At 38.9% G+C, this 25,192-nt stretch overlaps 1 protein-coding gene across 1 annotated transcript in view; it reads right to left on the bottom strand.

The window, feature by feature from the left end:
• LOC116862779 (UPF0577 protein KIAA1324-like) overlaps nt 1-25,192 on the bottom strand; it is a gene marked incomplete at its 5' end in the record, with an annotated part of 61,902 nt that overhangs the window by 19,357 nt on the left and 17,353 nt on the right. Inside the window, 9 exons of the mRNA XM_032850173.1 lie at nt 496-622; nt 10,438-10,539; nt 11,184-11,280; nt 12,470-12,659; nt 14,286-14,459; nt 15,161-15,424; nt 16,885-17,022; nt 20,814-20,916; nt 21,607-21,697. Coding sequence (XP_032706064.1) covers nt 496-622; nt 10,438-10,539; nt 11,184-11,280; nt 12,470-12,659; nt 14,286-14,459; nt 15,161-15,424; nt 16,885-17,022; nt 20,814-20,916; nt 21,607-21,697 — 1,286 coding nt within the window. The remainder of the gene's footprint in view (nt 1-495; nt 623-10,437; nt 10,540-11,183; nt 11,281-12,469; nt 12,660-14,285; nt 14,460-15,160; nt 15,425-16,884; nt 17,023-20,813; nt 20,917-21,606; nt 21,698-25,192) is intronic.

Here is a 25,192-nt window from a genome sequence, read left to right as displayed (position 1 = left end):
CAGACACTACTCCCAGAAGTGCAAAAGGATACCACCAAAGCATGTTAGTAATATGTATCAAGAACCTTAAAAATGTCCATCTCCTTAGATCCAATTAATCTTTTTCTCATAATAAAATCTAAGGAAATCATCACATTCCCAACAGAGATGTTCATTACAGTTGTTTACAAAAAGACTTCTCAAATTTTCTCTCAAATGTCCAACAGGGGATTTATTAAATCCCAAAATATATATAATAGAGTATCTGTCAGTAACTAAAAATCATGGTTTTGAAAAAAATTAATGACAAGAGAAATACATGCAGTGTAACACACTGATGGTGGTAACCTTATTGGTGGTAACAAAACTTGATTTTAAATGCATACCAATGAGACATTAATTTAACTATAAGCTTTAGCCACAGTTTTGAACCTGAGTTTCTGTGATTTAAGTGACACCAAACTCATCAATTTCTCTTCAATCACACAGCTCTGCTTAGATGGATTTGTCCCTTACCTGAACTCCTCTCTTACAGGCTCCCTCAATCTCATGGAAGTCATGCTCTGTGCACAGAGGGCAAGCTTCAGCACTCTCCCACAGAAAATAGAATGAGCATCCATCACAGGTGCCTGCTGGGCACTTGCTGAAATAAAAAAATGAAGTGACAGTTCTTACACATTCAATCAAGTCCAAGAAACATTTAAGTGCTCACTGCATACTGGAAAGCAATGTATGGGTGCTGAGAAAATCCACAAACAAGAAACTAAAAGGAAATGAAGCCACAACTTCATACCTACTAGGATGGCTAGAACAAAAAGACAGATGATCACAAGAGTTGCAAACATGTCAAGAAATTAGAAACTTCAAACATTGCTAATGGGAATGGAAAAGGTGTAGCTGTTTTGCAACAAGCTGGTAGTTCCTCAGATCATCAAAATGAGTTGCCACGTGATCCAGTAATTCCATTTCTAGATAAAAATCCAAGAGAAAGAAAAACATATGTCCACACACAAACTTGTACATGAATGTCCATATGAGCATTACTCATGAGAGCCAAAAGGTAGAGACAACTCCAAGGTCCACGAGCAGATGAACAGACAAACACTATGTGCTATAACATTCGGTGGAGTATTACTAGGTCATAAAAAGGAACGCAGAACTGATCCATGCCCCAAATTGGATGAACCTTGAAAATACACTAAGTAGAAGAAGCCAATCTTCTACTAATACATAAAACATAAATCTTCTACTAATATATAGATTCTTCTTCTAATATATAGAATATAGACTCTATATATTAAATGATGTTATTGGGCTACCTGGTGTCTCAGTCATTCAAGTGTGTTCCTTCAGCTCAGGTCATGATCTCAGGGTCCTGGGATCGAACTCCCTACTGAGCTGGGAACCTGCGTCTCCCTCTCCCTCTGCTTGCAATTCCCCCTACTTGTGCTCTCTTTTTCTCTGTCAAATAAATAACATCTTTAAAAAAAATAAATGATGTTATTTTTATGAAACTTCAGAATAAGATAATCTATAAAAACAGTAGGTTAGTGGTTGCTTGGGGCTTGAAAGAGAGCTAAGGTGATAGCTAAAGTGTATAAGGTTTCTTTTTAAGGTGAAGAAGAGCTCTCAAAAATGACTGTGCTGATGGTTGTACCTATCTATGAATATGCTAATAACCAGTGGCTTATCTGTTTTAAGTGAGCCAAGTGTATAGCATGAGAATCGTATCCCTATAAAGTTATTTTTTAAAGATGTAGAGGACAGATAGAGATAATGACAACAAAATAAAAAGAGCTCTGGGAAGACCTCTTGATGGAAGGGGTGCCTAGAACAAATATCGAATATTCAGTAAGATTTAGCCAGAAGAGAAAAGAAGAAAGCAAGGGGATGCCTGCTGAGGGATGAAGTGGTAGATGAATTGTAAGGGAAGTACAAGCTGGTCATTACCATAACAGCTTCAGGAGCAGGGCAGTGAGTGGGCGCTAGGCATACAGGCAGGAACCAGGTGGGAGAAGGGAGGTGTCATTTCTTTTTAAGGTGACGTACTTAGGGGGTGCCTGGTGGCTCAATGGGTTAAAGCCTCCGCCTTCAGCTCAGGTCATGATCTCAGGGTCCTGGGATTGAGCCCCGCATTGCATCGGGCTCTCTGCTCAGCGAGGAGCCTGCTTCCCTCTCTCTCTCTGCCTGCCTATCTGTCTACTTGTGATCTCTGTCTGTCAAATAAATAAACAAAATCTTAAAAAAAAAAAAAAAGGTGACGTACTTAGGCAACGGGCTCCAAGAACAGAATAATGAACAGGATCGTGGTCTAGAGGGTGAGGGCAGCAGGGGGGTGGGGGTGATTGTTGAAAACAAAATTGCCTAAAGTATAAAAGCAAACAAAACAACTATCAGGTCCACACAAATCTCAGTGGTGCAAATGACTGTGCAAACCTGGGTTTCTTCAGTCTGACGAAGACGTCTTTCAAGAGGTAATGACCATCACCACTCAGTGACCACAGATGGGGCTTACACACAGGTGCAAGATGGCAGAGAACCAAGCACCAGGTGGGGCCTGAATAGAGACCTTTTGAAACTGCTCTGTGGTACGTGGGTCTATTATGTCAACTTGCTTCTTTCATTTTAGGGACAGATAAACACAGCATGGCTCAAAAATTAAACTGCTATTACTGTGTACAGGATCCTTATTCATTGAAGCAAGAAGTTATGTGGAAAGGTTCTGGAGGGAATGGCTGTTTTGTTCATGACTTCGTTAAAGCTAGGGGAATCGTGTTCCGTTCATATGTGTAGTAGACTTCCCTTAAGCTGTGTACATACACAGCACTGCCCTGGAAACCTTCACACCTGGGCTGCTGCCACGTACAGGTGTCCTAACACATGTGGGGCAAAAAGACAGACACACAATAAAAGGGAGAACCCCAACACACCCCTTCTTAACTTTTAACTTCAGATGACTTTGTGATGATATGCAGTCTAAAACTGTAATTTTTGGTCTAGCAACAAAGTAAAATTTCATACGCTTAGTATATATTCTAAGGTCATCCTACAATATGAACACTGAAAGAAAAATCTGCCTGCCTAAAAATTGTCTACATTTTTATAGGATTATCCTTCTAAATGTCGAAATGCCTGTAGTATGCTATAAACGAAGTAATCATGCGTGGGATGTAAAGAAAAGCACAGCTCTGTGTAATGTACTTAGAAACAGAGGTCCAGTACTTTCAAGCTGAGAACAGCGATGAATGGGAGCTCTTAGGAAAAGTAGCTTAACTGTTACCTCCCTTGATTTCTGTTTGTAAAAGCCAGTAAAGTATTTTCAGACCAAGAAACAAAAAGGTCTTTTTTTTAAAAGGTAAGTACAATAGATGAAAATCATGCCACTTAAAAAAATTATCACTATTTCCCACCTTCCACATCAGGAAAACCAACTCAAAACTGCATTTTTGAAAAAAAAAATCGGGCAACCAATTAGAAAAGTTCTTCAAGGGGCACCTGGGTGGCTCAGTGGTTTAAAGCCTCTGCGTTCGGCTCAGGTCATGATCCCAGGGTTCTGGGCTCTCTGCTCAGTGGGGAGCCTGCTTGCCCCCACCCATCTCTGCCTGCCATTCTGCCTACTAGTGATCTCTGTCAAATAAATAAATAAAATCTTTAAAAAAAGAAAGAAAGAAAAGTTCTTCAAGAACACAATTATTTGTACAACAATGAATTGAAATTTTAAAGGTAATTAACTTTTTGATCATTTAGCATAAATTACCCAATATAATTTCCTGCTGAAGTCTCTCCTTCCCAAATTATTTTATCTTTCCAACACAGGCACATTTTCAAGGGCAGTGAGGGCTGTTTATCTTGGGAAAATAAAAGAGTAAGTCCAGTAAAGTTTGAGGAAAAAAAAAAAAAACAACCTCAATAAATAAAGAAAAGGGGGAAAATTAATTAAAGTTGCAAAAACCTCTGGCGAGAAAACTCAGGTTACAATTCTGGCTGGACTTGCAAGTGATTTGTGTTTTTTTCCACCAGTGACTTAGTCCCTCCCCCCGCACTGTTTCATATTTATAATTTAGCGGAAGCGAAATGTCTGTTTCACTGCCTTCATAGGGTGGTTATAAAGGACAAAATAAGAGAACAATTTGGGAAAGTTTCAAGTACTGCAAAATATAAAAGACTATTAACAATGCACATCACTTTCTCAATAACTGGTAGAACTACAGAAACCAGGGGGAAAATATCAAGACATTGATGTAACTTACAGAGCTGCCAGTAAGTGTCAAAATACTACAATGATTCACTGCCTTTCCCTGGGAGAATTTACTTCTTAAAATCTGCTCTTAGGTTAAAAGTAGTTTAGTTTAGAATCAATTCTTTAATTCTTTCAACCCAACGAATCAGTTAAAATGTGGAACATCCAAATTTGATTCTTTGTTATAAACCCAAGTTTCACAGTTTGAATCAGGCCTTCCCTATGAAGTGACAAGGGTGTAGGAAGCAGTACTCGTTTCAATAGTGCTTACATGGAAAATGAAAATAGAAAAAAAAAAATGCAAGAGAAAAAAAACACAAAAAGATTTTCTTCTACTAAGAATAAAAAAGCGTGTAGTAAGATAGACAAATGCTTTATCGCCAAATATGTGAAACTCTTTCCCTTTGATGACCTGGGTCACCATCATCTCCATCCTCCCCACACTGGCTTTTCAAAGGTGTCACTAACTGAGCTTCTCTTTTTAAATTTTTGGTCTACTACAAGATCACCATAGAAACCAGCAAGTAAGTGTTTGAAGAGCAGTATGTGAATCACTGACAGTTGGAGCACAGAAGACTAGAATTCCACAGGATGACCCCTGTAGGGTCACACCCCTGTCACCATAGGCCATGAATTCTAGGTACAGAAACCACCATCGACAAGGAAAACCAGGTGCACCATAATATGGTTTTACTCTTAAATAAGGAAGACTTTCCAGTTTCCTTATTTTGTTTCTGGGCTTGCCTTTCCCATCAGGATAGCACTGGTAACGTGCAAATTCCGATCAATCTTTTTTAAAGTAAGTTCTTTTTAAGTTAAGTAAGTTCTATCTTGGATTCTAAAATGGGATACATATTCTGGGGGGGAAGCGGACAGAACTACGAGTTATTAGTGTCTTCCTTTATATGAATCATCTTATCTAAGACAGGATCTCCTTGGTTCATACTAAAAATTCATGGACAATAATCTTATTTTCTTATGAACTACTACAACCCTATACCTAATCAATTGTTAATTGTTGGGATAGTTGATAAAACAATGTAATCTTGTTTTTGCCTAAACCTTATTCAAATAAGGTACATTGTCAGTAGGGTTCTGACCCTTCTGGAGTCGGTCTCAAGAGACTCGGGGGAAAGTCCATAGTTTCAAGTGCCTCAAACTTTCTCATTTGGTGTCAGAGCACGGTTGTTAACTCAGCTTCTTTCGTGCAAGGCTTTTCTGGGTTTCCTGGGGTTTCCCAATCTTGGAGTTCAGAGACTGGCATCCTCTGGCATGGGTGATCCTCTCTAACCAGCTGCTGGTAACCCCTTGGCTTTGGCTTCTGAGAAGTTCAGCCTTTCTCAGGTGAGAATGCCAGTGGACAGAGAGCCTTCCTGTGTGGGATCCATAAAATGGCTTTGGATCTTGCTACAGTTTTGCCCTGAGGCTGAAGAGTATCAACCACTTATGACTGAGTTTGAACATAAGATTTCTGATCCATACCTCTTTGATCCAGGGATCTAAAATTCTACCAGTGTCCTGCAAAAACCTCCCTTTTTGCAGATTCTCTCCTAGGTTAATTACCAAAAGCCAGAACCCGATCAAGACCTATACAAACTACATTAGCTAACACTCCCCAGACCCTCTTATCTACAGGTCTGCAAAACCTGTCAGAGTTTTATCATCCTTATTTCAAAATGGATCCTTAAACTTTTTGACTGTTTTATAATCTTTTTATGTCATGTCCTATGATTACTCATTAGTGCTTGAACTGTATAACTTTAACAATTCTGTATTCAATTTTTCCATTTCTTGATCATAATGGGTTTTTACTTATGCTCATAGAGCTTTTATATGCCTCCTCACTTTTCCTTGTTCTAAGAACATACTTGGCTTTTATGTTTTAAATTCCACTGCCTTTTAAACTTAACTTGTACCAATTTAGATATCTATTATCTGTCCATAAGTGGTTCAGAGGAAAAAAGAAAACAAAGAACCCACTTAACCAATCATTATCCTTTGCCTCTTACCCCCTTAAAATGGATAGACTTTTGGCTGCAAGAGACCTCTCCCAAACACCAAAGAAAACACAAGTGTCCTGCAGGTCCGGTAACTTTGACAGAGCAAATTCTAAATCAGAGCCTGTGGAATAAAGCTCTGGCATGTTCCGCCTGTGAATGCTATCACGACAGACCTCCGAAGCATCCGTTTTGTGAGATACAACATTCTCAGAAGCTAAACTCTTTTTTTTTTTCTTTCCTTTTAATGATCAGTAGCCCCTCTCCATTTGGCCCGGAACCACTCACTAGCTGGACTCTCTGAGCCCAAGGCTACCCTTATGATAAAGATGAATTTGGATTCTGAAGGAGGTTTTGGCAAAAACAATTTTAGACTGATTCATAAACTCTCCAAGCAGTTAAATATAGTTACATAAATCGAGACAGAGAGAAAGAGAGGATGATGATTTTCCTCTAAATCATATCATTACTAAAGACCACCTCGTTGGAGGAAGAATGACTCATGTTAAACAAAGCACCAATAACTTGCAGACCAATTGAGTTATCCCCGGATAAATGTGATATTTGCCTCTGGGCTTAGTGCGCTTCTTTGTAAATCTCTACCTATGAGAAACTGGAGGGACAAAATGGCAAGATGAACACATGACGGGAAGAAAAGAATTATCGACACAGCCAGGACATCCTTCTGTCTTGACTGTGCCACCACAGCTGTATACCCAGGGTCCTCAGTGTTCCCTACTGCGTCAAGCAAATGCGTCTGATGCAGGTCTCTCATCAGAGTGAAGATGACTCCTTTTGCCCACTTTCTAATAATGCTTTTTTAACCTTTCCATTCACAGAAATTTCTTATGCATTTGAAAGAACACTTAGGACACAATGTTTATTTAGTTCTAAATTTTTCCTATTGAAAGGTGAATCTTCGATTTTCCTAACGACCTAGGATCATGACTGGAGGTTTGAAAAGTTTCTTAGGCAGAGGCTGGAGGGCGACCTATTTAGGGCTATCAGCACTCTAATATGTTAGAAATTTGTTCGCTGGCCAAGATGCAAACTCCACCAGGAAATCCCCAAAAGTCCACTCACTCTGGCTCTCAGATTTCTTCCACCACAGATACCATGCTGTTAAGTTTTTATCTAAAATGTCTCACACACCCCCCCAGACATTTTGTGAAATTAGAAACCAACTGCATTTGCCAGACCAAACACAGACAGGATGCAGTTTTCCAACTGCAGGTTAGTAGGCGGCCCTGATAATTTGCTATTCCCTCTAAATTTCCTACGAGATACAGAGAACACACATTGTCCCTTTCCTCCTGCCTGCCCACGCTCTGTTAAGACCTTCTCATTTTCCCAAGACTAAGGGTCTTATGGCATTTTCTTAGGTCACAAGCTTCAGAGCCCCAACCAACATCACTACTACTCCAGTCTCCTTTGCCTGCTTTGCCAAGATTGTTGGCCAAGACAGGAGAATTCCCGGGGGTGGCATCCCTTCCAAACTGCCAAAGTCTGCCTTCTGAGACTTTTTGGTCACAGCATGTGAGACTTTTTTCAAGCCAAGTGCCCGGTTAGCACCTTCCTCCCTCTTCTGGAGATCTTAAAGCTCCCCACCCCCAGCTCTCCCAAATTGCAAAGTAAATCCTCTTCAAAAGTAGCCGGAGAAACCTGGCTCTGTTAACATTTCCTCACTGTTAGTAGGAAATCTTTATTCAGCCCCAAAGCTAAAAAAACTCTCTTTCAGAACAAGCCGCTGTTTTTCATATGCTGATGCCAGGGCTCCCCCTTGTGCCTTCACAGGGAACTGATTCAAGTAAGAACAGAAGGTTAGCTCATTAGGCTGTGGGGTTCCGGCTGTTCCCTAGAGCAGTGGTCCTCAAACCTCAATGTGCATCATAATTACATATAAAGTTTTACCAAATATGGGTGAAGGACTACCCTATAGACCAAGACATTTTAAATGAGCTTTTCAGAAAACTAAAACGCAGAGCAAAGTTTGAGGATTTATCTCAGAAAAAAGCAAGCCTAATCACCAAAGTACCAAAATGTGGATTAAGATCAGTAGTTCCAAAATTTTTATCTGCACAGAATTGCCTTGTTTTTTAAATAATATTTTAAAGTAATCTCTACCCCCAACGTGGGGCTTGAACCCACAACCCTGAGATCAGGAGTCATATGCTCTACCAACTGAACCAGCCAGGCACCTAAGAATTGCCTTGTATTTTAAAAAATATTCCTATGCTCAACACTCAAGAGATTGTTTTGGTTTCAGGAAAGATCTAGAAATTGATTTTTAAAATAGACACCCCAAGGTATTCTGCCACAGAGTATCTTGAGAAACCCTGGCAAAGACAACTAAATTCTGTGAAGAGAAAAAACTGCTAGAGGTCAAAGGAAAAACTTAACTTTTCCTCTTCTCACAAGGCAAAAAAACCCCAAGTTTCTAAATAGTATCATTTAACAACATGAGACTTTTTTTATTATTATTATTACCTTAAAACATCAGAACCCACGTTGGGAGAGTGAGATACTTTCTTAAAGGACAGACCTGGGGGCATCTGGGTGGCTCAGTGGGTTAAGCCTCTGCCTTCAACTCAGGTCATCGTCTCAGGGTCCTGGGATCAAGCCCTGAATTGGGGTCTCTGCTCACCAGGGAGCCTGCTTCCTCCTCTCTCTCTGCCCGCCTCTCTGCCTACTTATGATCTCTCTCTCTCTCTGTCAAATAAATTTTTAAACAAAAAAAATAAAGGACAGACCTGACCTTCAGTCATATTATCTGCTTGGAAGCCATCAGAGAGACTTCCTGAGGCCAGATTCGGGGTGGCTAGTTGCTAAGTCCAAAAACAGGACCTTAGAGGTACTACCATAAACAAAAGCAGCGTCTGAACTCAAAGCTCTATGGTGGGATATTGCCGAATAATTAAAGCCACTCTAACCACACCTTCTCCTAAACAAAGTGTGGTTTGCTGCCCTGACTCCAGCCTGGATGCTGTCTCAAGGACCCTCTGCCACGTGAGGCTCTTGGACATCAGACTCCCCCTGTCTCTTTCACTTGACACCTATTACCTTTCATTGTGTTCTCCTTTCATCATATACTTCTCTCACCTTGAAAAGGTGAAAAGAAAAATTAATTTCCAGATCCATCAGACAGAGAAACACAGCTGGTGCGAGATGAATACTAGTGTACCTTTATGTCCCAAAGTAAACCCACAATATTGTTAGCACTGCTAATCTTTTTAAGATATCAAGCATTTGCCATAACACTTAAGACCACTGATTTCCAATACTGCGGTGACATGAGCAGAAGAGCTTCAAATCTCTCATGGGTTATGGTGAAACTATCAAAAACAAAATTAAGTCAACCATTTTCTTTTTTAAAATATACATTTTCACTAGCTTGATGGAGAAAAACCTGCAAGTCAAACTGTGCTCCAAAGGTACCTTAATCCCACACAGAGATTAGAAATAATCTATATACGGAACAATAAATAAGTGCAAAGAATGAAAATCAGCAGCCATCTAAATGGCACTCATGCCATGAAAACAGTTAGGTAAGCTGAGAGTTCTGAGTCTATGAAATTGCTCGTTCTCTTCTAGAGCTCCCATCCAGGTAAACTGTATTAGTCAGACTGAGACTGTGGAGAGCTGTTCTCTCAGTGCCAGTAAATTAAATGAATTGTATTGTGTATTCTACAAATGAGACTCTACCTCGGTCATTCTGCCGCCATTCATCAGAAAACGAAGGAGCTGGAAATGGAGCATACAAATTATCTACTGTGCCCCCCACCCCTTACGGAGAAAGAAGCTATGATTGGGAGGGTAGATTACTTCCGTCTAGACCACCCAGGTAGTTCACTGATGAAGTACTATCAGACAGGTTATGTATAAAGCAGCTCTTAGGGAAATTAGGACTAACCACTATGAATTAATACGAGGATACAAACACAATAATTATATAATTAGTTAAATAATTTTCAAGACAAACAGACACTTAGGCAAACAGGAGGAGAATACGGCCTTGAGGAGACGGGGAAGTACTGAAATTGGTGAAGACCTATTCCTCTTAAGAGATGCTCAGCATATCCCCACAACAAAAACCTACATATTCTTCCATTCTTCCTGCTTTGCATTCCTAGAGGATATGTCTTAAAATAGTAGGATTCTGGAGAGTTTTGCTGCCTCACAATAAATACAAATGTGAAATTGACCACATAGAAGTAAGAATACCTGGGGACTGAAATCACTCCTGCTCCTGGTTTAGTAGGATTGCACCTCATTTTCACAGCAGTTGACCGGCCATTGACACAAGATGTCGTAGTCGTAGAAGACCTATTGCAGGGCAAACGGCATTTTACAGAATAGACACAACACAGATCACCAAGACATAAATAACCTGTGTGTAACTGCTCCCACACTCTGTGCAACAATGAATAAGAAAAATGTGTCCAAGTTCACTAATTAAAAATTTTAATACAAACTGAGCTCATTTGCTTTCACTGCCTAGGAAAAATTGACTATTTCCTCAGGTAAAGTAATAAGCTATCATCAAGGTGTTTAGGCAAGTCACCATAATTATAATCAAAGTCATAATCACAAAAATTTTTCAAAGGGAAGAGAGGTTGTGTCTACTTTGGCTAATATTGAAATGTCTGAATTACAAATACTGCCTGGACAAGGAAGTAGAGTCTCTTTATCGCCCAATTTATAAGAAAAAATATATCTATATATAAAGTATATGTACAAGAAATAGATATAAAGTAGAAATATAGAAAAAATATAATCAGAAAAAAGATATATATTATACATATCAGAACTTATATAACATTTTCAAAATAGTTCATGTTTCCTGCTTTACACTAAGACTTCTATTTAAGAACTAATCATTGAGTATCTATTAAGTATAATAAGCTACTATTCTAGGTACCAAGATACTCTTGATTAAAATAGTCAAGGGAAGCAGCATCTTCACTTACTTATAAAAGAAATGCACATCTGGTATTTGGCTAGAGGGAACTGGGAACATTTCTTCTTTTATATTAATATTTTGCAATGTCGTTTCAACGGTCACTCCTAGATGACAATAAAAAAGAAGCTGTTAAGCAATATGGAAGAATGAGATTTATTTAGTCTCTGTGTATCTGAATAGAAACCAGCTTTACTTGGATACTGTCATTTGACCAGAAATATTGTATTAAATCTATGCATTCACAGTAAGATAAAGTACCATTCCAAACTCTAAGAAAAAAAAGAAAAGAATCTACTCTATAGCTCTGTAATTTTGCTCAAGTCACTTCACATCCCTGGGCCTTATGTCCTAAATCTGTAAAATGCATGAAATAATTGAGATGATCTCTAAAGCCCCTTCCAGCTCTAACACTTCAACATCCTAACATTATTAAAATTCTCAGCTTCTAATGAGTTGTATTGTAAGAGCTGGGCTGTTTTGTTAATACAGCTTTTCACTCAGTATAGACACACCTGAGAAAACAAAAAATTTTTGTACCCAATAACTTCCAGAAAGCAACTCCAAATTTTGTTTAATCTAAAAGTCAGGCACTTCTCCCATCCCTTGGAGACAAAATGACCACAGAGCCAAAATGCAAGCAGTAACAGCAACCTCTCCAGCTGACTCGGTAACTGACCACGGTGCTGAAAATTAAAGCTAAATTCCTCTGGAGTTGATAGCAATGGTTCTCAACTCTGCTGTACATTAGAATCACAAGAAGCTTGTTAAATTGTTATACTGTTATATCACCATCCCAGAGGTTCTAATGAACTCGATCCATAAAAATCACTAAGTGGTCATTCTTAAAACTTTCTTATGCCTTCTAGTCTACAAAGACAGGAAAGACAGACGGGGAATAAAGCTCCCCACATTCACCTTTACTAAGTGTCACCAACTTACTTATGAAAACTGGTGGTGGATATTATGATTTAGGTTTATAAAATATTTGTTTGCTGTGCTTTTGTTTATAGTTTTGGTTTCTAATCTTATTCTGCTTCTTAAGCTCCTGGAGAATTTGATGAAAAGCATAGACTCTCAAAAAAAATTATGCATAAATTCAGGAGATGCTTGCACTCACTTAGATTGACCAATAGATCTCAACTTCAGGGGCTTTGCAACCATGTTACAAAGTGATGATTTAGAATTACCTGAGGCCGTCATCATCTATGGCAAATACCAACACAATGACAAATTACCAGTACTGTAATTTTAGAATAACTGCATGCATACATACAGGAACCAAATGAAGCTTACCTAGAAATGTATCTGCCAGAATGATGGACTGTGATGATAAGGCTGCTCGGAAACCCTTACTTTCAGAAGGAATAATAGTTGACTGGCATACATAGGCTCCTACCAAATTCGTATAATCATCGGACCCCGCCACTATTTCCTTTACTGTGAAGTCTGTTATATTGTTGGTACAGAGAGCCATCTTCTTCCCCTAGGAAAATAAAGTCATAAAGAGAAACCTCTTTGTGTATGTGTATGTGTGTGGAAGAGTCAGTCCTTACATTAGATCTCAGAGAGCTCATGACCCTCGTAGAGCAGTGGCTCTCTCCTCACTGCAGACATTCTGCTTTAATTGGTATGGTATGGGGCCCAGGCACTGGCATTTTTTTTTTTTTAAAGCTCTTGAGGAATTCCAATGTTTAACCAGGGTTGAGTCATTTAAATTACAATGAATATAGAAATTCAAGACTGCACTGCTCTTCCAACTACAAGCATCATTTGTGCTGGATGAAAGCCATCTAACTTAAGCAACTAAAAGTCACCCATGAAACCATCAATTCAAAGGATAACAATGTGTTCAAAGAGACCAGATAACTCTTGGTGAAGGTTTTAATGTCAAAGAAAAAGACATGCTCTTCCTTCTCCTTTATTGGTCTGTTGTGGCAAAAAGGTAATATGAAGTCTGAAGAAGAAAGCCTAAAAGTCCTATTGCAGCAAAATTTAGGACACCATCTAAATTCTTAATAGTTGGTCACTACAAGTGCCTTCATTCAGCTACTCACACTCAATGACATGTAACTACTCAACTACAGAGGAAGGTGAAGGGAATACAGGAGTTTACTTTTTGAATCATTCACTCAGTTGGAATATGTAATCTATAAAAATTGGAAGACTGTTTAAATATACTATAGTCCCACTACAAACAACTATAGCTTTATAATTTCTATGTAGGACAGTATAAAGGGAAAAAGGAAGATGATTTTATTAGTCTTAGCTGTAGGGTGAGCACACATGGGCCCAAAGAAAGGAATGTCGACTTATCTTTCTTCATGCAGCTAGCAGTCTGAACTTAAAAGTTTCTTCCTCCACTAAGCCTTCTCACAACAATACAGGTACAATATATTGTTACTAAGCTTAAATTGTTGAAACTGAGAAGAGGAAAACAATGGAAAAGATCAGAGAGAAACTATTGAGGAAAGAAAGGGGAAAACAGCAACAAAAGGAAAGGAATTAGAATAGAAAAGAAAGGAAGAGAAAGAGGACAGAAAAGAAGAGGGGATAGAGGGAAGGCAAGACAGTGGTAACAGAGGCATAAGGACAAAAAGAAATGTAATATGTAATGTAAAGAATCTCATTCACCGCTTCACTCAATATTTAGCAAAACACATATTTAATATGCATTTATTTATTCAATGAACTGAGTAACTAACTGGCTGAGTGCTTTAGATCACTCCCTGTGAAATCAGAACAGGACAAACACCACACCATGTAAAATTTATAGATCCCTTTGCCTGAAAACATCTGTGGTCATCAGATCTCTTTTTATTTTCTTTGCATAAAATCTGGCACAGCATTTCATAATGAAGATCATTATCTCTGGGGTTCCAGGGGCTGGGGAATAAGTGCTCTGATGGACAGAGAGGCAGACAAGGCTGGCCCTGCTGGAGAAAGCTGCCAACATGCTAAGAGGCAACGCAGGATTTAAGCAATCACAGCTCAGTTTCTGACATTTGGTTGTTAGTTTCTGTAGAGATTTTATTGAGGCATCCACACAGAAAATATCAACTCAATCAGAGCTGAAATACAGCTCTATCTCATTTTGACAGCCAGAACTCACCTCATGCCCACATAAACTAATATTGAAGAAGTGGAAATATTTGGTTCCTTTGGAGGTAAAGCTGGGTCCATTCATCAATGAGCCCACGCTGCTGAGGTTGCTGAAGTCATAGTGCAAACTCTGATTTTCTTTATCGTGGTGGAAAAAGCAGTCACTATAGCAAACTGAGTGGTCCTTTGATTAAAGATTAAGAAACAAAAAAAAATATATAGTAGAAAACAAAATATTAGCTGCTATGAAAAATGTGTTTCAAAAACAGTTCTATGTTTAAAAATATTTTCCTTTTTTTTTGTCTTAGTTATGGTTTATCACATGAATATAGAGAATTTCGAAAAAATAATTAGATTTTCCAAGGCAGAGTACAGAAAAATCAGCATTTTTTAAAGTAAGAGCAAAGTTATTCTAAGACCAGTTTCTTGGAAAAAGGTATTTTAATAAATAGCCAAAAGTCCCTGTTATGCCAGTTTTAAGAGACAGTAAAACTACTTTCTCCTTCACCCATAATATAACATCAACCTTTGCCCTTAAAATACTCTAAGATATACTTGCTGCTCTCCCCATAATCCTATGGCCAATCCACAGAGGGAGTTTACTTGCTCTTCCCTAACAGAATACACAAAAATCTAATTTTAATATTTTTGGAGACCATTATTATTGGAGTGCTTTTCTTAATATCTGATGCCCCCAGGAACTAGGGCTTTCATGGCACATAAGACATGTTCACGTGCTGCATAAATCTAAGAGGAGAGAAAACAAGAAGAATGAAAAGGCCATTTCTAAATAGAATTACAACATAGTTCCTGGAGAAATATTAAGGGGATCTTATGAGTATCTCTATTAAAGTTTTCCTGGGAATAAGAGAAACACACACTCACCTGAGTGCTTCTACTCCCAGGCCCACATGGGATACAAGCCTCCTTGCCATAGACCTGATGTATGGACAGGTAGGTGTCAGGTGGACACTCCTTGCACTGGTTGGTTTCTTTCTCAATGTAGTGGCCTGGGGGGCAGGGGACACACGATGAGCCCGACTGTTCAGAACCGAGGGCACAGGCACGGCATGAGGACGCCACCCCATCAACTGCGTTAGTGGCAGTGATAGAATAAATCTTCACCATGTCATTGATGAACCGTCTATTCTAAAAAGAGAGCAGAAAGTAATGACTTCTGCCTTGGGGCTTAATTGTACAACCAGATCGTTTTGTGTGGGTATCACCAAAATAGCTAAGCAGAGTGTTCCAGACTAGCAGTTTATAATCGATAGTGGATTAAAATTACTTCTTCTTGGTTCTTTAAAAAAAAAAAAAATCTTAAATCTTAACACTAGGAGCTAATCTCCATAGTAATGGAGTTCCAGGAGGTTATCCACAATCACCGCAAGATCAGGCATGTTTATAGGCTTTACATCTGGAAGAACTGGTATGGTTTAACACAGGAACAACTTTATCTCCCATGATGGTTTATTCAGAGATAAGCCTAACTGTAATGATACAATAGGATGTTTGCAGGGTAGCGAGTGGTAAAGCTTTTGAAGAGGGGTTAGCCTTGAAAGACTAGGACTCTGGTCCTCACCAAACACTGACCATGATGCCATCACACCATACCTTTGGGACTTTCTCTCTCTCTCTCCACTACTTTCCCTGACCTATATATGGATTTCTAGTGAAGGGTTGCAGAGTAGAGAACAAATCCCTGGGTCTAACTATACTTTTTCTTCTTGTAACATTGGGTCAATCAAGATCTAGTTCTCACCAGGCAGTGGCACCACTCTATCAGTAGAGAACAGAGCTACCCTAGACTATTAATGTCTTTTGTCTGGGGGAGGGACAACAACAAGATGAGGAAACATTCCACAGCATGTTCATGCCCCACGTGATGGTAACCCAAACACCCATCAACAATCAGAGTCAAATAACATCTGGGAATGGGTTCCCCAGGGAAAGCCCAAAGAGAAAAGAGAAAATGTTCTGCATTTGTCACCACAGCTTTAAGTGGTTTACCTTGTTTTCACCTTGGGAAGGTCACATCTATGGAGATCCACAAAAGTAAGTCTTGTTACTATCAAAACATACAATGGAACGAACTTAGGGGAGAATTAAGGTCTACTCTAGCAGGGAAAGTAAAAGAAAATAAGTAATTCTGTGTGTAAACCCAATCATGTGTACATACACACTCTCCAGGCTATAAAAGGCGACATCACTACAATGAAATAATAAACCAACACCAGTTAATGGCTCCAGGACAAATGTCAGACCATTCAGAAAAAGAGGAAGACAGTCACCAGCCTTCTCAAAGTTTTAGAAAGCCTTAAAGACACCTTTTAATAACTGCAGTCAGATTTTCTTTCTCTTAAGCTTTCAGCAAATATATCTGTTTAGTGTAGAACAATTCAAAGGATACGTTGTGTTATTCAATTTCATACGTTCTTGCTCTCAAACCATTTTAATACAAATCCTCTCCATAACCAAATGATTGATCCCATATCAATAGAAAACTAAATCTTTTCCTCCAGGAGAGATAGGTGATCATTTTGTACAAATTTCCATCGGGAGCATGATCTTTGCATTGAAAAAAAAAAAAAAAAGTGCTTGGAACTTACATCTTGACCTTGATTCGTTCTCTGGAATGCCCATGTAAATGTAAATGTTGCATTCTTGAATATGATGTGGGTATAAGCTTGCTTTTCTTTGGTTCCACCCCATGATTCCACCACATTGGTACTTTTTCTATTAATATCCTAATATATAGTAGAAAATATAAACAAAAAAAAGCACAAACTCAGGATTAATATACATGTGTATACATTACAAATATGTCTTTACAAAAACCCCTGGAGGGTCAATGAATATTTATCTGCAGAGCACGTCACCCTAGAACTCTCAAAACCTCCCTCCAAGTCTACGCAAGCACTTACCAGCTTAGTAATTACAATTTTTCAAACACATTGTCAATATAACCTGAAAGAAGTCTCAAATTGTAGTACATTTAAGGGTGTGTGTGTATGCGCGCACGCGCATGTGTCTGTGTGCAGGTGACTCTAGCTTAGGAAATACACTTCCAGAGCGCCTGGGTGGCTCAATCTGTAAAGTGTCTGCCTTCAGCTCAGGTCATGATCCTGGGGTCCTGAGATCAAGTCCCACATCGGGCTCCCTGCTCTGTGGGTGAGAGAGGAAGCCTCTCTGTTTTCTATTTCCCCTGTTTGTGTTCTCTCTCAGTCAAATAAATAAATAAAATATAAAAAGAAAAATGGGGCACCTGGGTGGCTCAGTGGGTTAAAGCCTCTGCCTTCAGCTCAGGTCATGATCCCAGGGTCGTGGGATTAAGCCCCCATCATCGGGCTCTCTGCTCAGCAGGGAGCCTGCTTCCCTTCCTCTCTCTCTGCCTGCCTCTCTGCCTACTTGTGATCTCTGTCTGTCAAATAAATAAATAAAATCTAAAAAAAGAAAAAAAAAACAAACCTTTATAAAAAAATATATAAAAAGAAAGAAAGAAAGACACTTCAAAGGGAAAACAAATTCCTCCAATTTCTCACAGTAAACGTCTAAGCTGCTCACAGAAGAGCAAGGCTTACCATGTTTGCCTTTTTCCTTGAGAGATTCTGCTAGGCAGCTCTTACACAGGAGTTCTAAGTTTCCCTTGAACTACACTTGCAACTTCTAGGCTTCTCCAAGTATTTATTAACCAGAATGTTATTTTAAGTCCAAAGAATCATCTTCTGCTGCTTAAACTTGAATTCCAAAGGAATATGTGTAAATATTTTATTTCTGATTTCCTTAGCTAAATTCAATATTTAGAATATCCTACAAATGTGTAACATTCTAACCAATATGTTGTCATTAAGATGATTAGAAAACAAATATAGTAAGTCAACCAAATAATGTAATATACAACTAATTAATTTGAAGTGAAAATCAAAGCCAGCCTTGAATTTTCTAATTAGTGGTCCCTACAGAAACCCTACTAGATGACTTAGAAATTCGGATGGGCTTCTGTTACATTATCTGGGATGTTGACCATATGGTGGCATGAGCTCAAGATATGTCTGTTTCTTTCTATGATATAAACATAGGAGTCAAACATTATAAAGTAATCAAATATGCTGTAGAGAGATGTGTCTTGAGTTCACACCACAGACAGAAATAACAGAATGTGCTTGTCATACATTACAGAATTCTCCACGTTACCAAATGACCAAACCACCATACATGCCGCTTCCTAAAAGGAGCTCAGAATACACAGACAGTTCTCTGTTAAAACATCATCTTTCTACATGTTTATTCCAATAATAAATGAAATTTATTGCATTACCACAAATAATGCCATCCTACCTTTGTAAAAGGTTTTGAAAACCTGCATGGTTTTGAGAGCATTTCTATACACTATTTAATTGACACCACAAAACATCCTGTGAGAAAACCGAATCAAACAGAGAGGAAAGAAAACAGATTCTGCAATGAGCTAAAAACTCTAAGATTGATTTACAAAAATAAATAGCTATGATTCCTACCCTCAGGATTGTTTGGTCAAGTGAGAGAGACAAAACATCAATACAGTCACATAGTTAAAACAGAGTTTTCTCAAGGAGTTTTTGGAGCACACTGGAGAGAACGGCTAATTTCACTTAAAGGACTAAGAGAAAGCTTCCCAGAAGAGGTGAAGTTTGAGCACCCCTTGAATAATGTGTGGGAGTTTACCAGACAAAGGAGCAAAAGGAAGAGAGCCATTCTGGCTCAGAGTGCCAAGTATGAGAACTGAAGTACAGAGCGGCCCTCTAACAAATTCAGGATGTCTAAAGAGGTGTGAGTAGTAATGGTCAACTTGGTAAAAAGAAGCTGGGCAAAGAGGACAAAAACCCAAACCAAGCCATGCTAAGAAATTTTAAGTGTATTCAGAGGCTATTGGCACTCAAACCTTTGTTGATGTTAGAACCACCCTTGTGGCTGGCTAGAACACAGATATCCGGGCCCATCGCCAGAGCTTCTCATTAAGACCAGGAGGGGGCTGAGAAATCTATGTTTCTAACAAATTCCCAGGTGATGCTGGTCCAGAGACCATACTTTAATCGCCACTGCCATAGGCAGTAACCAACCAGCAAGGGGAAGAAGGCAGATTCGTTGTAGAGGTCTCCATTACTGTTTTGATGCTTATAAAGAACATTTTGACAGTAGCATATATGAGAGAATGGAGAGAAAAAGAATACAGATGGCTACCGAGAAAGAGTGGGAGTCAGGACCTCAGTAAAGGCACTGACGGTGAAAAAGAATGAACAGATTAAAGAAATATGGAGGCAGAGCTGGGAATTGAATTATTGCTTATTTGTAGTGTATCAGATGGATGTTTTGGGGTGTCCGGGTGGCTCAGTGGGTTAAGGCCTCTGTCTTCGGCTCAGGTCATGGTCCCAGGGTCCTGGGATGAGCCCCTTGTCGGGCTCTCTGCTCAGTGGGGAGCCTGCTTCCTTCTCTCTCTCTCTCTCTGCCTGCCTTTCTGCCTACTTGTGATCTCTGTCAAATAAATGAATAAAATCTTATAAAAAAAAAGTAAATGGATGTGTTGAAGATTATTCATGATCTTCTTTTACTACGACAAAGTCCTTTTTTTTTTTTTTTTTTTTAGAAGAAAACAGCCTGCCTTCCCTTAAGCTGGCAGTAATTACAGATATTAAAATCTTCATCTATGGGGCGCCTGAGTGGCTCAGTCGGTTAAGCGTCTGCCTTTGGCTCAGGTCATGATGCCAAGGTCCTGGGATCGAGCCCCGCGTCGGGCTCTCTGCTCAGCGGGGAGCCTGCTTCTCCCTCTCTGTCTCCCACTCCCCCTGCTTGTGTTCCCTCTCTCGCTGTGTCTCTCTCTGTCAAATAAATAAATAAAATCTTTAAAAAAAAAATCTTCATCTAATTTGTATGTCACAGAGGAAACTGTTAATAGACTGCTAACTAGCTACTAAAAGACTTGGGAGAAAAGCAAAAACAATGTCTTTGAAGTCACTACTTACAGTGTTAAAATCTTAGCCAACAACATTGTAATACCCATAAAAGATCTTAATAAATTTTTTGTTGCTACTTTTCTCAAGCTAAGAGTTGAAATGTATAGGCCATCTAGAAAAAATTGGGCAGAAGTATGACATGCACATAGTAAGTCTTTTGTCTACATTTATTAATTTAACAGTGAATAGTTTCCTTATAGAGGTTTTTCCTTCCTAGTGATTTGAACTACAGAATGGTTATTAGAGGACAGTTTTCACTGTGATGATGGCATATCTTTATGAAGGAATTTTTACCAGATTACTATCCCCTGACTTGCATCAATCACCCGAGCCCCCTTGCTCAGTCCTCCCCATGAGGAACACAAGCTTTCTTTGTGGGCTGCACTGACATTTCTTAGTGACTTCTTTAGATATTTTTTAACTTTCTGCAAGGACCTAAGAATGGGAAGAAAAATGGGATTCTTATCCCAACTTGCATGAATGAATTGGCACTTGAAAGAAAATGCCAAGCTTAGAAACCTGCCTTTGAAAGCCTCTCTTTCACTTACCACCATGAAGTATAGAACACAGTCAGCCGAACAGAGGGTCTCAAAGACAAATGTTATTCTTCCCAGTTCAGAACCCATGGCTCCAGTCATAGACGTTGGTGGCCTATTTGACAGATTAAAATTATAATTTGACAGACAAATTAAAAACAGACATCTAAATACAGTATGACACAAAACTAAGTCACTTTCTTCATTAAGCTGAAAGCAATGCTCTTCTCTTCCCCTAATCAATGGCTTCCCACAGCCACTTCTTCCTTGCTCCATCTCTGTGTCCCCAGACCATCCCAGTAAGGAGCTTACCAATGATGGTAATATGCTTGAATCTCCTGATTTAACTATTACCATCCATCCTAAAGCAAGCAAAATATGCCTATTGGGAAATGTCAACATGGAGAACTAAAGCAAAAAAGGATTTGAACAGTTATAGCATACTACTTTACAGATAAAACTGAGAAAAAATAAATTTATAAACCAAAAAATACTCCCACAAACAACAACTTGGGCAAAAACTTCTTCACTAAGCATCCAATAATCATGGTTATTGTAACATTTGGATAGAATTATTGTTAAAAACTTTCAGCTTCATCTAAACATACAACTAATGGTTACAGTTTCTCAATCACCAATTCTCAGATATTCTTAAATGTAATACATTATCCTACAACAGTTCGATATTTGCTAAGTCCATCAAAACATAAGTATATTGTATGAAAGCAGTCCTACTGCATCTATTTCTACAGGGAAACAGGCATGAGGATTCTTACAGAAGGGAATCAGAATTGGTTTTCCTTACTTAAATCCTGGGATATGCAAGTTTAAGATCAGGTAATCATTATCTGAACCTCCAGCTCCACTCTGGATATGATCTCCAGCCACCTCCCAACCTGGAAATGAGAAAAGGTATCTTTATCAGTAAAAATCCCATTGATTTCCAACAATATTTTTAAATAGGGTAAAAAAATTAAAAAGACTATTAGTGTTTATATTCAAAGTTAGAAATAACTCCGTGTTGATCTTCTACTTAGAGGATCTGTCCATTATAGTGAGTAGGGTGTTGAAGTCCCCTATTATTGTATTATTATCAATGTGTTTAATTCTGTTATTAATCAGTTTATATAATTGGCTGCTCCCAAGTTAGGAACATAAATATTTATAATTGTTAGATCTTGTTGGATAGACCCTTTAAGTATAATATAGTGTCCTTCTTCATTCCTTACTATTGTCTTTGGTTTGAAATCTAATTTGAATGATTTAAGGACTGCTACCCCAGCTTTCCTTTGATGTCCATTAGCATGATAAATATTTCCCCTCCCCGCCTCACTTTCAATCTGTAAGTGTCTTCAGGTCTAAAATGAGTCTCTTGCAGACAGCATATGGATGGGTCTTGCTTTTTTATCTACCTGATACCCTGTGTCTTTTGATTAGGGCATTTAGCCCAGTACATTCAGAGTTAACTATTGAAAGGTAAGAGTTTAGTGCCATTGTATTACCTGTAAAGACGCCATTTCTGTAGGTTGTCTCTGTTTCTTTCTGGTCTGTATTACTTATGGACTCTCTCTTCACTTACAGGATCCCCTATAATATTTCTTGCAGGGCTGGTTTAGTGATCACAGAGTCTTTTAGCTTCTGTTTGTCCTGGAAACTCTCTACCTCTCCTTCCATTCTGAATGGAAGGAGATATGCTGGATAAAGTATTCTTGGCTGCATGTTTTTCTCATTTAGTAACCTGAATATAACATGCCAACCCTTTCTGGTCTTCCAGGTCTCTGTGGATAGATCTGCTGTCAGTTTAATGTTCCTCCCCCTGTAGGTTAAAGAGTTCTCTTGAGCTGCTTTCAGGATTTTCTCTTTACCTCTGAAATTTGCAAGCTTCTCTATTATATGCTGGGGTGTTGATCTATTTTTATTGATTTTAAGGAATGGGTTCTCTCTACCTCCCAGACTTGAATGCCTGTTTCCTTCCCCAGATTAGGGAAATTCTCAGCTATGATTTGCTCAAATATACCTTCTATCCCGCTCTCTTTCTTCTTACCCTGGGACACCAGTAATTTTAATATTATTTTGCATTATGGTATTACTGATTTCTCAAATCCTCACCTCATGGTCCATTAGTTGTTTTTCTCTCTTTTCCTCGGCTTCCTTTCTTTCCATCATCTTGTCTTCTATGTCACTGACTCTCTTCTGCCTCATTTACCCTACCTGTTAGAGCATCCATTTTAGATGGCATCTCAATTAAAGCATTTTTAATTTTGGCTTGATTAGATTTTATTTCTGCACTAAGAGATTCTCTAGTGTCTTTTCTGTTTTGTTCAAGCCCACCTAGTATCTTTATAATCATTATCCTGAATTCCAGCTCTGGCATTTTACTTATATCCATATTGATTAGATCTGTGGCAGAGAGTATTACCTCTGGTTCTTTCTTTTCTTGTGAATTCCTCCTTCTAGTCATTTTGCTCAGAGAAGAATGGATGAACAAGAGAATAAAATCAAAAGTATCAACCATGACCCAAGCAAACTACACACTAGACAAATCTGAAGAGATCAGAAACCAAAAAAGAAAAGGGAAAAAAAAGGGGAGGGGGTAAAAGGAGAGAATATAATCTCCCAGGTGGACAAAACAGGTAATCCACTTGGTCGTAAGTATATTTTGGTCTGTTTGTTAGAAGACACTAAATCCTAAAATTGTAAAGAAAACAAAACATATATATATATATATATACAAAAATAAAATTGAATACAGTGAAAGGAAGCCAAAAATGAAGAACATATTTTTAAATGTAAAAGCAAAAGTTTAAAAAAGACTGAAAAACAAAGAGTTGATAAAATAAGAAACTAGCTGAAAAGGAAAAAGAGACAAAAAGGAAAATTCTAAACTGAAAGATAAAAGAATCATGAGAAAAAAACCCCTCAAATTCTACATACTATTTTCCCCTAGCACTGGAGTTTTGGAGTTCTTTGTGCTCGGTAAACTTTGCATTCTCCTGATGTTCCAGCTGGTCTTCTGGGGGAGGGGCCTACTGCACTGATTCTCAGATGTCTTTGCCTGAGTGAAGTTACACCGACCCTTGCCAGGGAGCCAGGGTCAGTGTAAGCTGCTCTGGGTGCTCTATGTGGCTTTTGTTCTCTGAAGGCTTTCTGCCCCGCTTTAGAAAATGAAAATAAAAATGGCAGTGCCTTTTTTTTTTTTTAATAATCTGCAAAGAAAAAAATATTATAAAATGAATAATCCATTTGGGGGTCAATTCCATGTGCTTGATAATGGCATGCCATTTATCAGTGGGTAATTCCTTACCTTCTGTGTTGTTTTCTTCTGAATAAATTGCAAGTCAGAAAAAAAAAAAAAAAGTCAGAAAAAAAAAAAATGGCAGTGTCCTGATCACCAGCCCTGGAGCTGAAAGATTGGGGCCCCTCTTCTTTAGTAAACCCTCAGGGAATATCAGTCTTCACTCTTGTGTGTGCCAAACTCCAAAGAAGACTGTATCTCACACCTTCACCTTTCCTCAGGGGACCAGAGAGGGAGGAGAGAGGGGAGGGAGCAGAGCCCCACAGGGAGAGCTGTTGTTGGATCATTCTGCACCCTTGTACCCTGCCTGGGGGAAGGAGGAGGTTGCCACGTTCTGTCCTTTGCAGGGCACCCTGTTGCCATGGTTTGTGGTTTATGGAAAACAGAGCTGAAAGCCCACTTGCAGGCTTGCTGACCATAGCCAGTTTCCCCGCTCCAGTGCTTAGGAACTTTGTCAGCTCAGACACCCCCATTCTTTCTGTGACCTCAGGGACCCTGAGACCACACTGTCCCACCTAGGACTTTGCCCAGCTTCATGACCTGAGCACCTTTCAGGCAGGACTGTCTCTCCCTGGAGCAGAATTATAAAAGTTCCAATTTTGCACACTGGGGCTATATTACTTTCCAGGAGCTGGCTTTTAGAGGCTCCCTCCCTCCTACCCTAACCCATGGTTTATCTTCCAATACATCACCTCAGATTCATGTCTCTGCTCCTCCTGCCTTGCAAAAAGTGGTTACTTTTCTATTTGTAGAATTCCAGCAATTCTTTTCTTATATCTCAGATTGAATTCATAGGTTTTCAAAATGATTTGATAGATATCTAGCTAAATTCAAGGGATCAGATGAAATGAGATCCCCTAGGCTTCTACTATCTTGCCTCATCCCCTCCAAAGTTAGAAATACTCCAAAAGAATTCCCTATGTTTACACTGCAATTGTAAATTGCATGCAGAGGCAGACTCCTAATATCAATAAAGACATTCCATATAATTCCTCAGGAAGAATCAAGTAATGCATATTTTTGCACAGAAGCTATTTAAGGGAAAACTAATAGCAGTTTTCTAAATTCAGCTTTTTTTAAATGAAAATATATAGTC

Source organism: Lontra canadensis, unplaced genomic scaffold (genome assembly GCF_010015895.1).
Source record: "Lontra canadensis isolate GAN:19392208 unplaced genomic scaffold, GSC_riverotter_1.0 scaffold323, whole genome shotgun sequence".
In the NCBI taxonomy this organism is placed as follows: Eukaryota; Metazoa; Chordata; class Mammalia; order Carnivora; family Mustelidae; genus Lontra; species Lontra canadensis.
The sequence above is the reverse complement of the archived record's forward strand: the minus strand, read 5'-3'. Positions and strand labels throughout refer to the sequence as shown.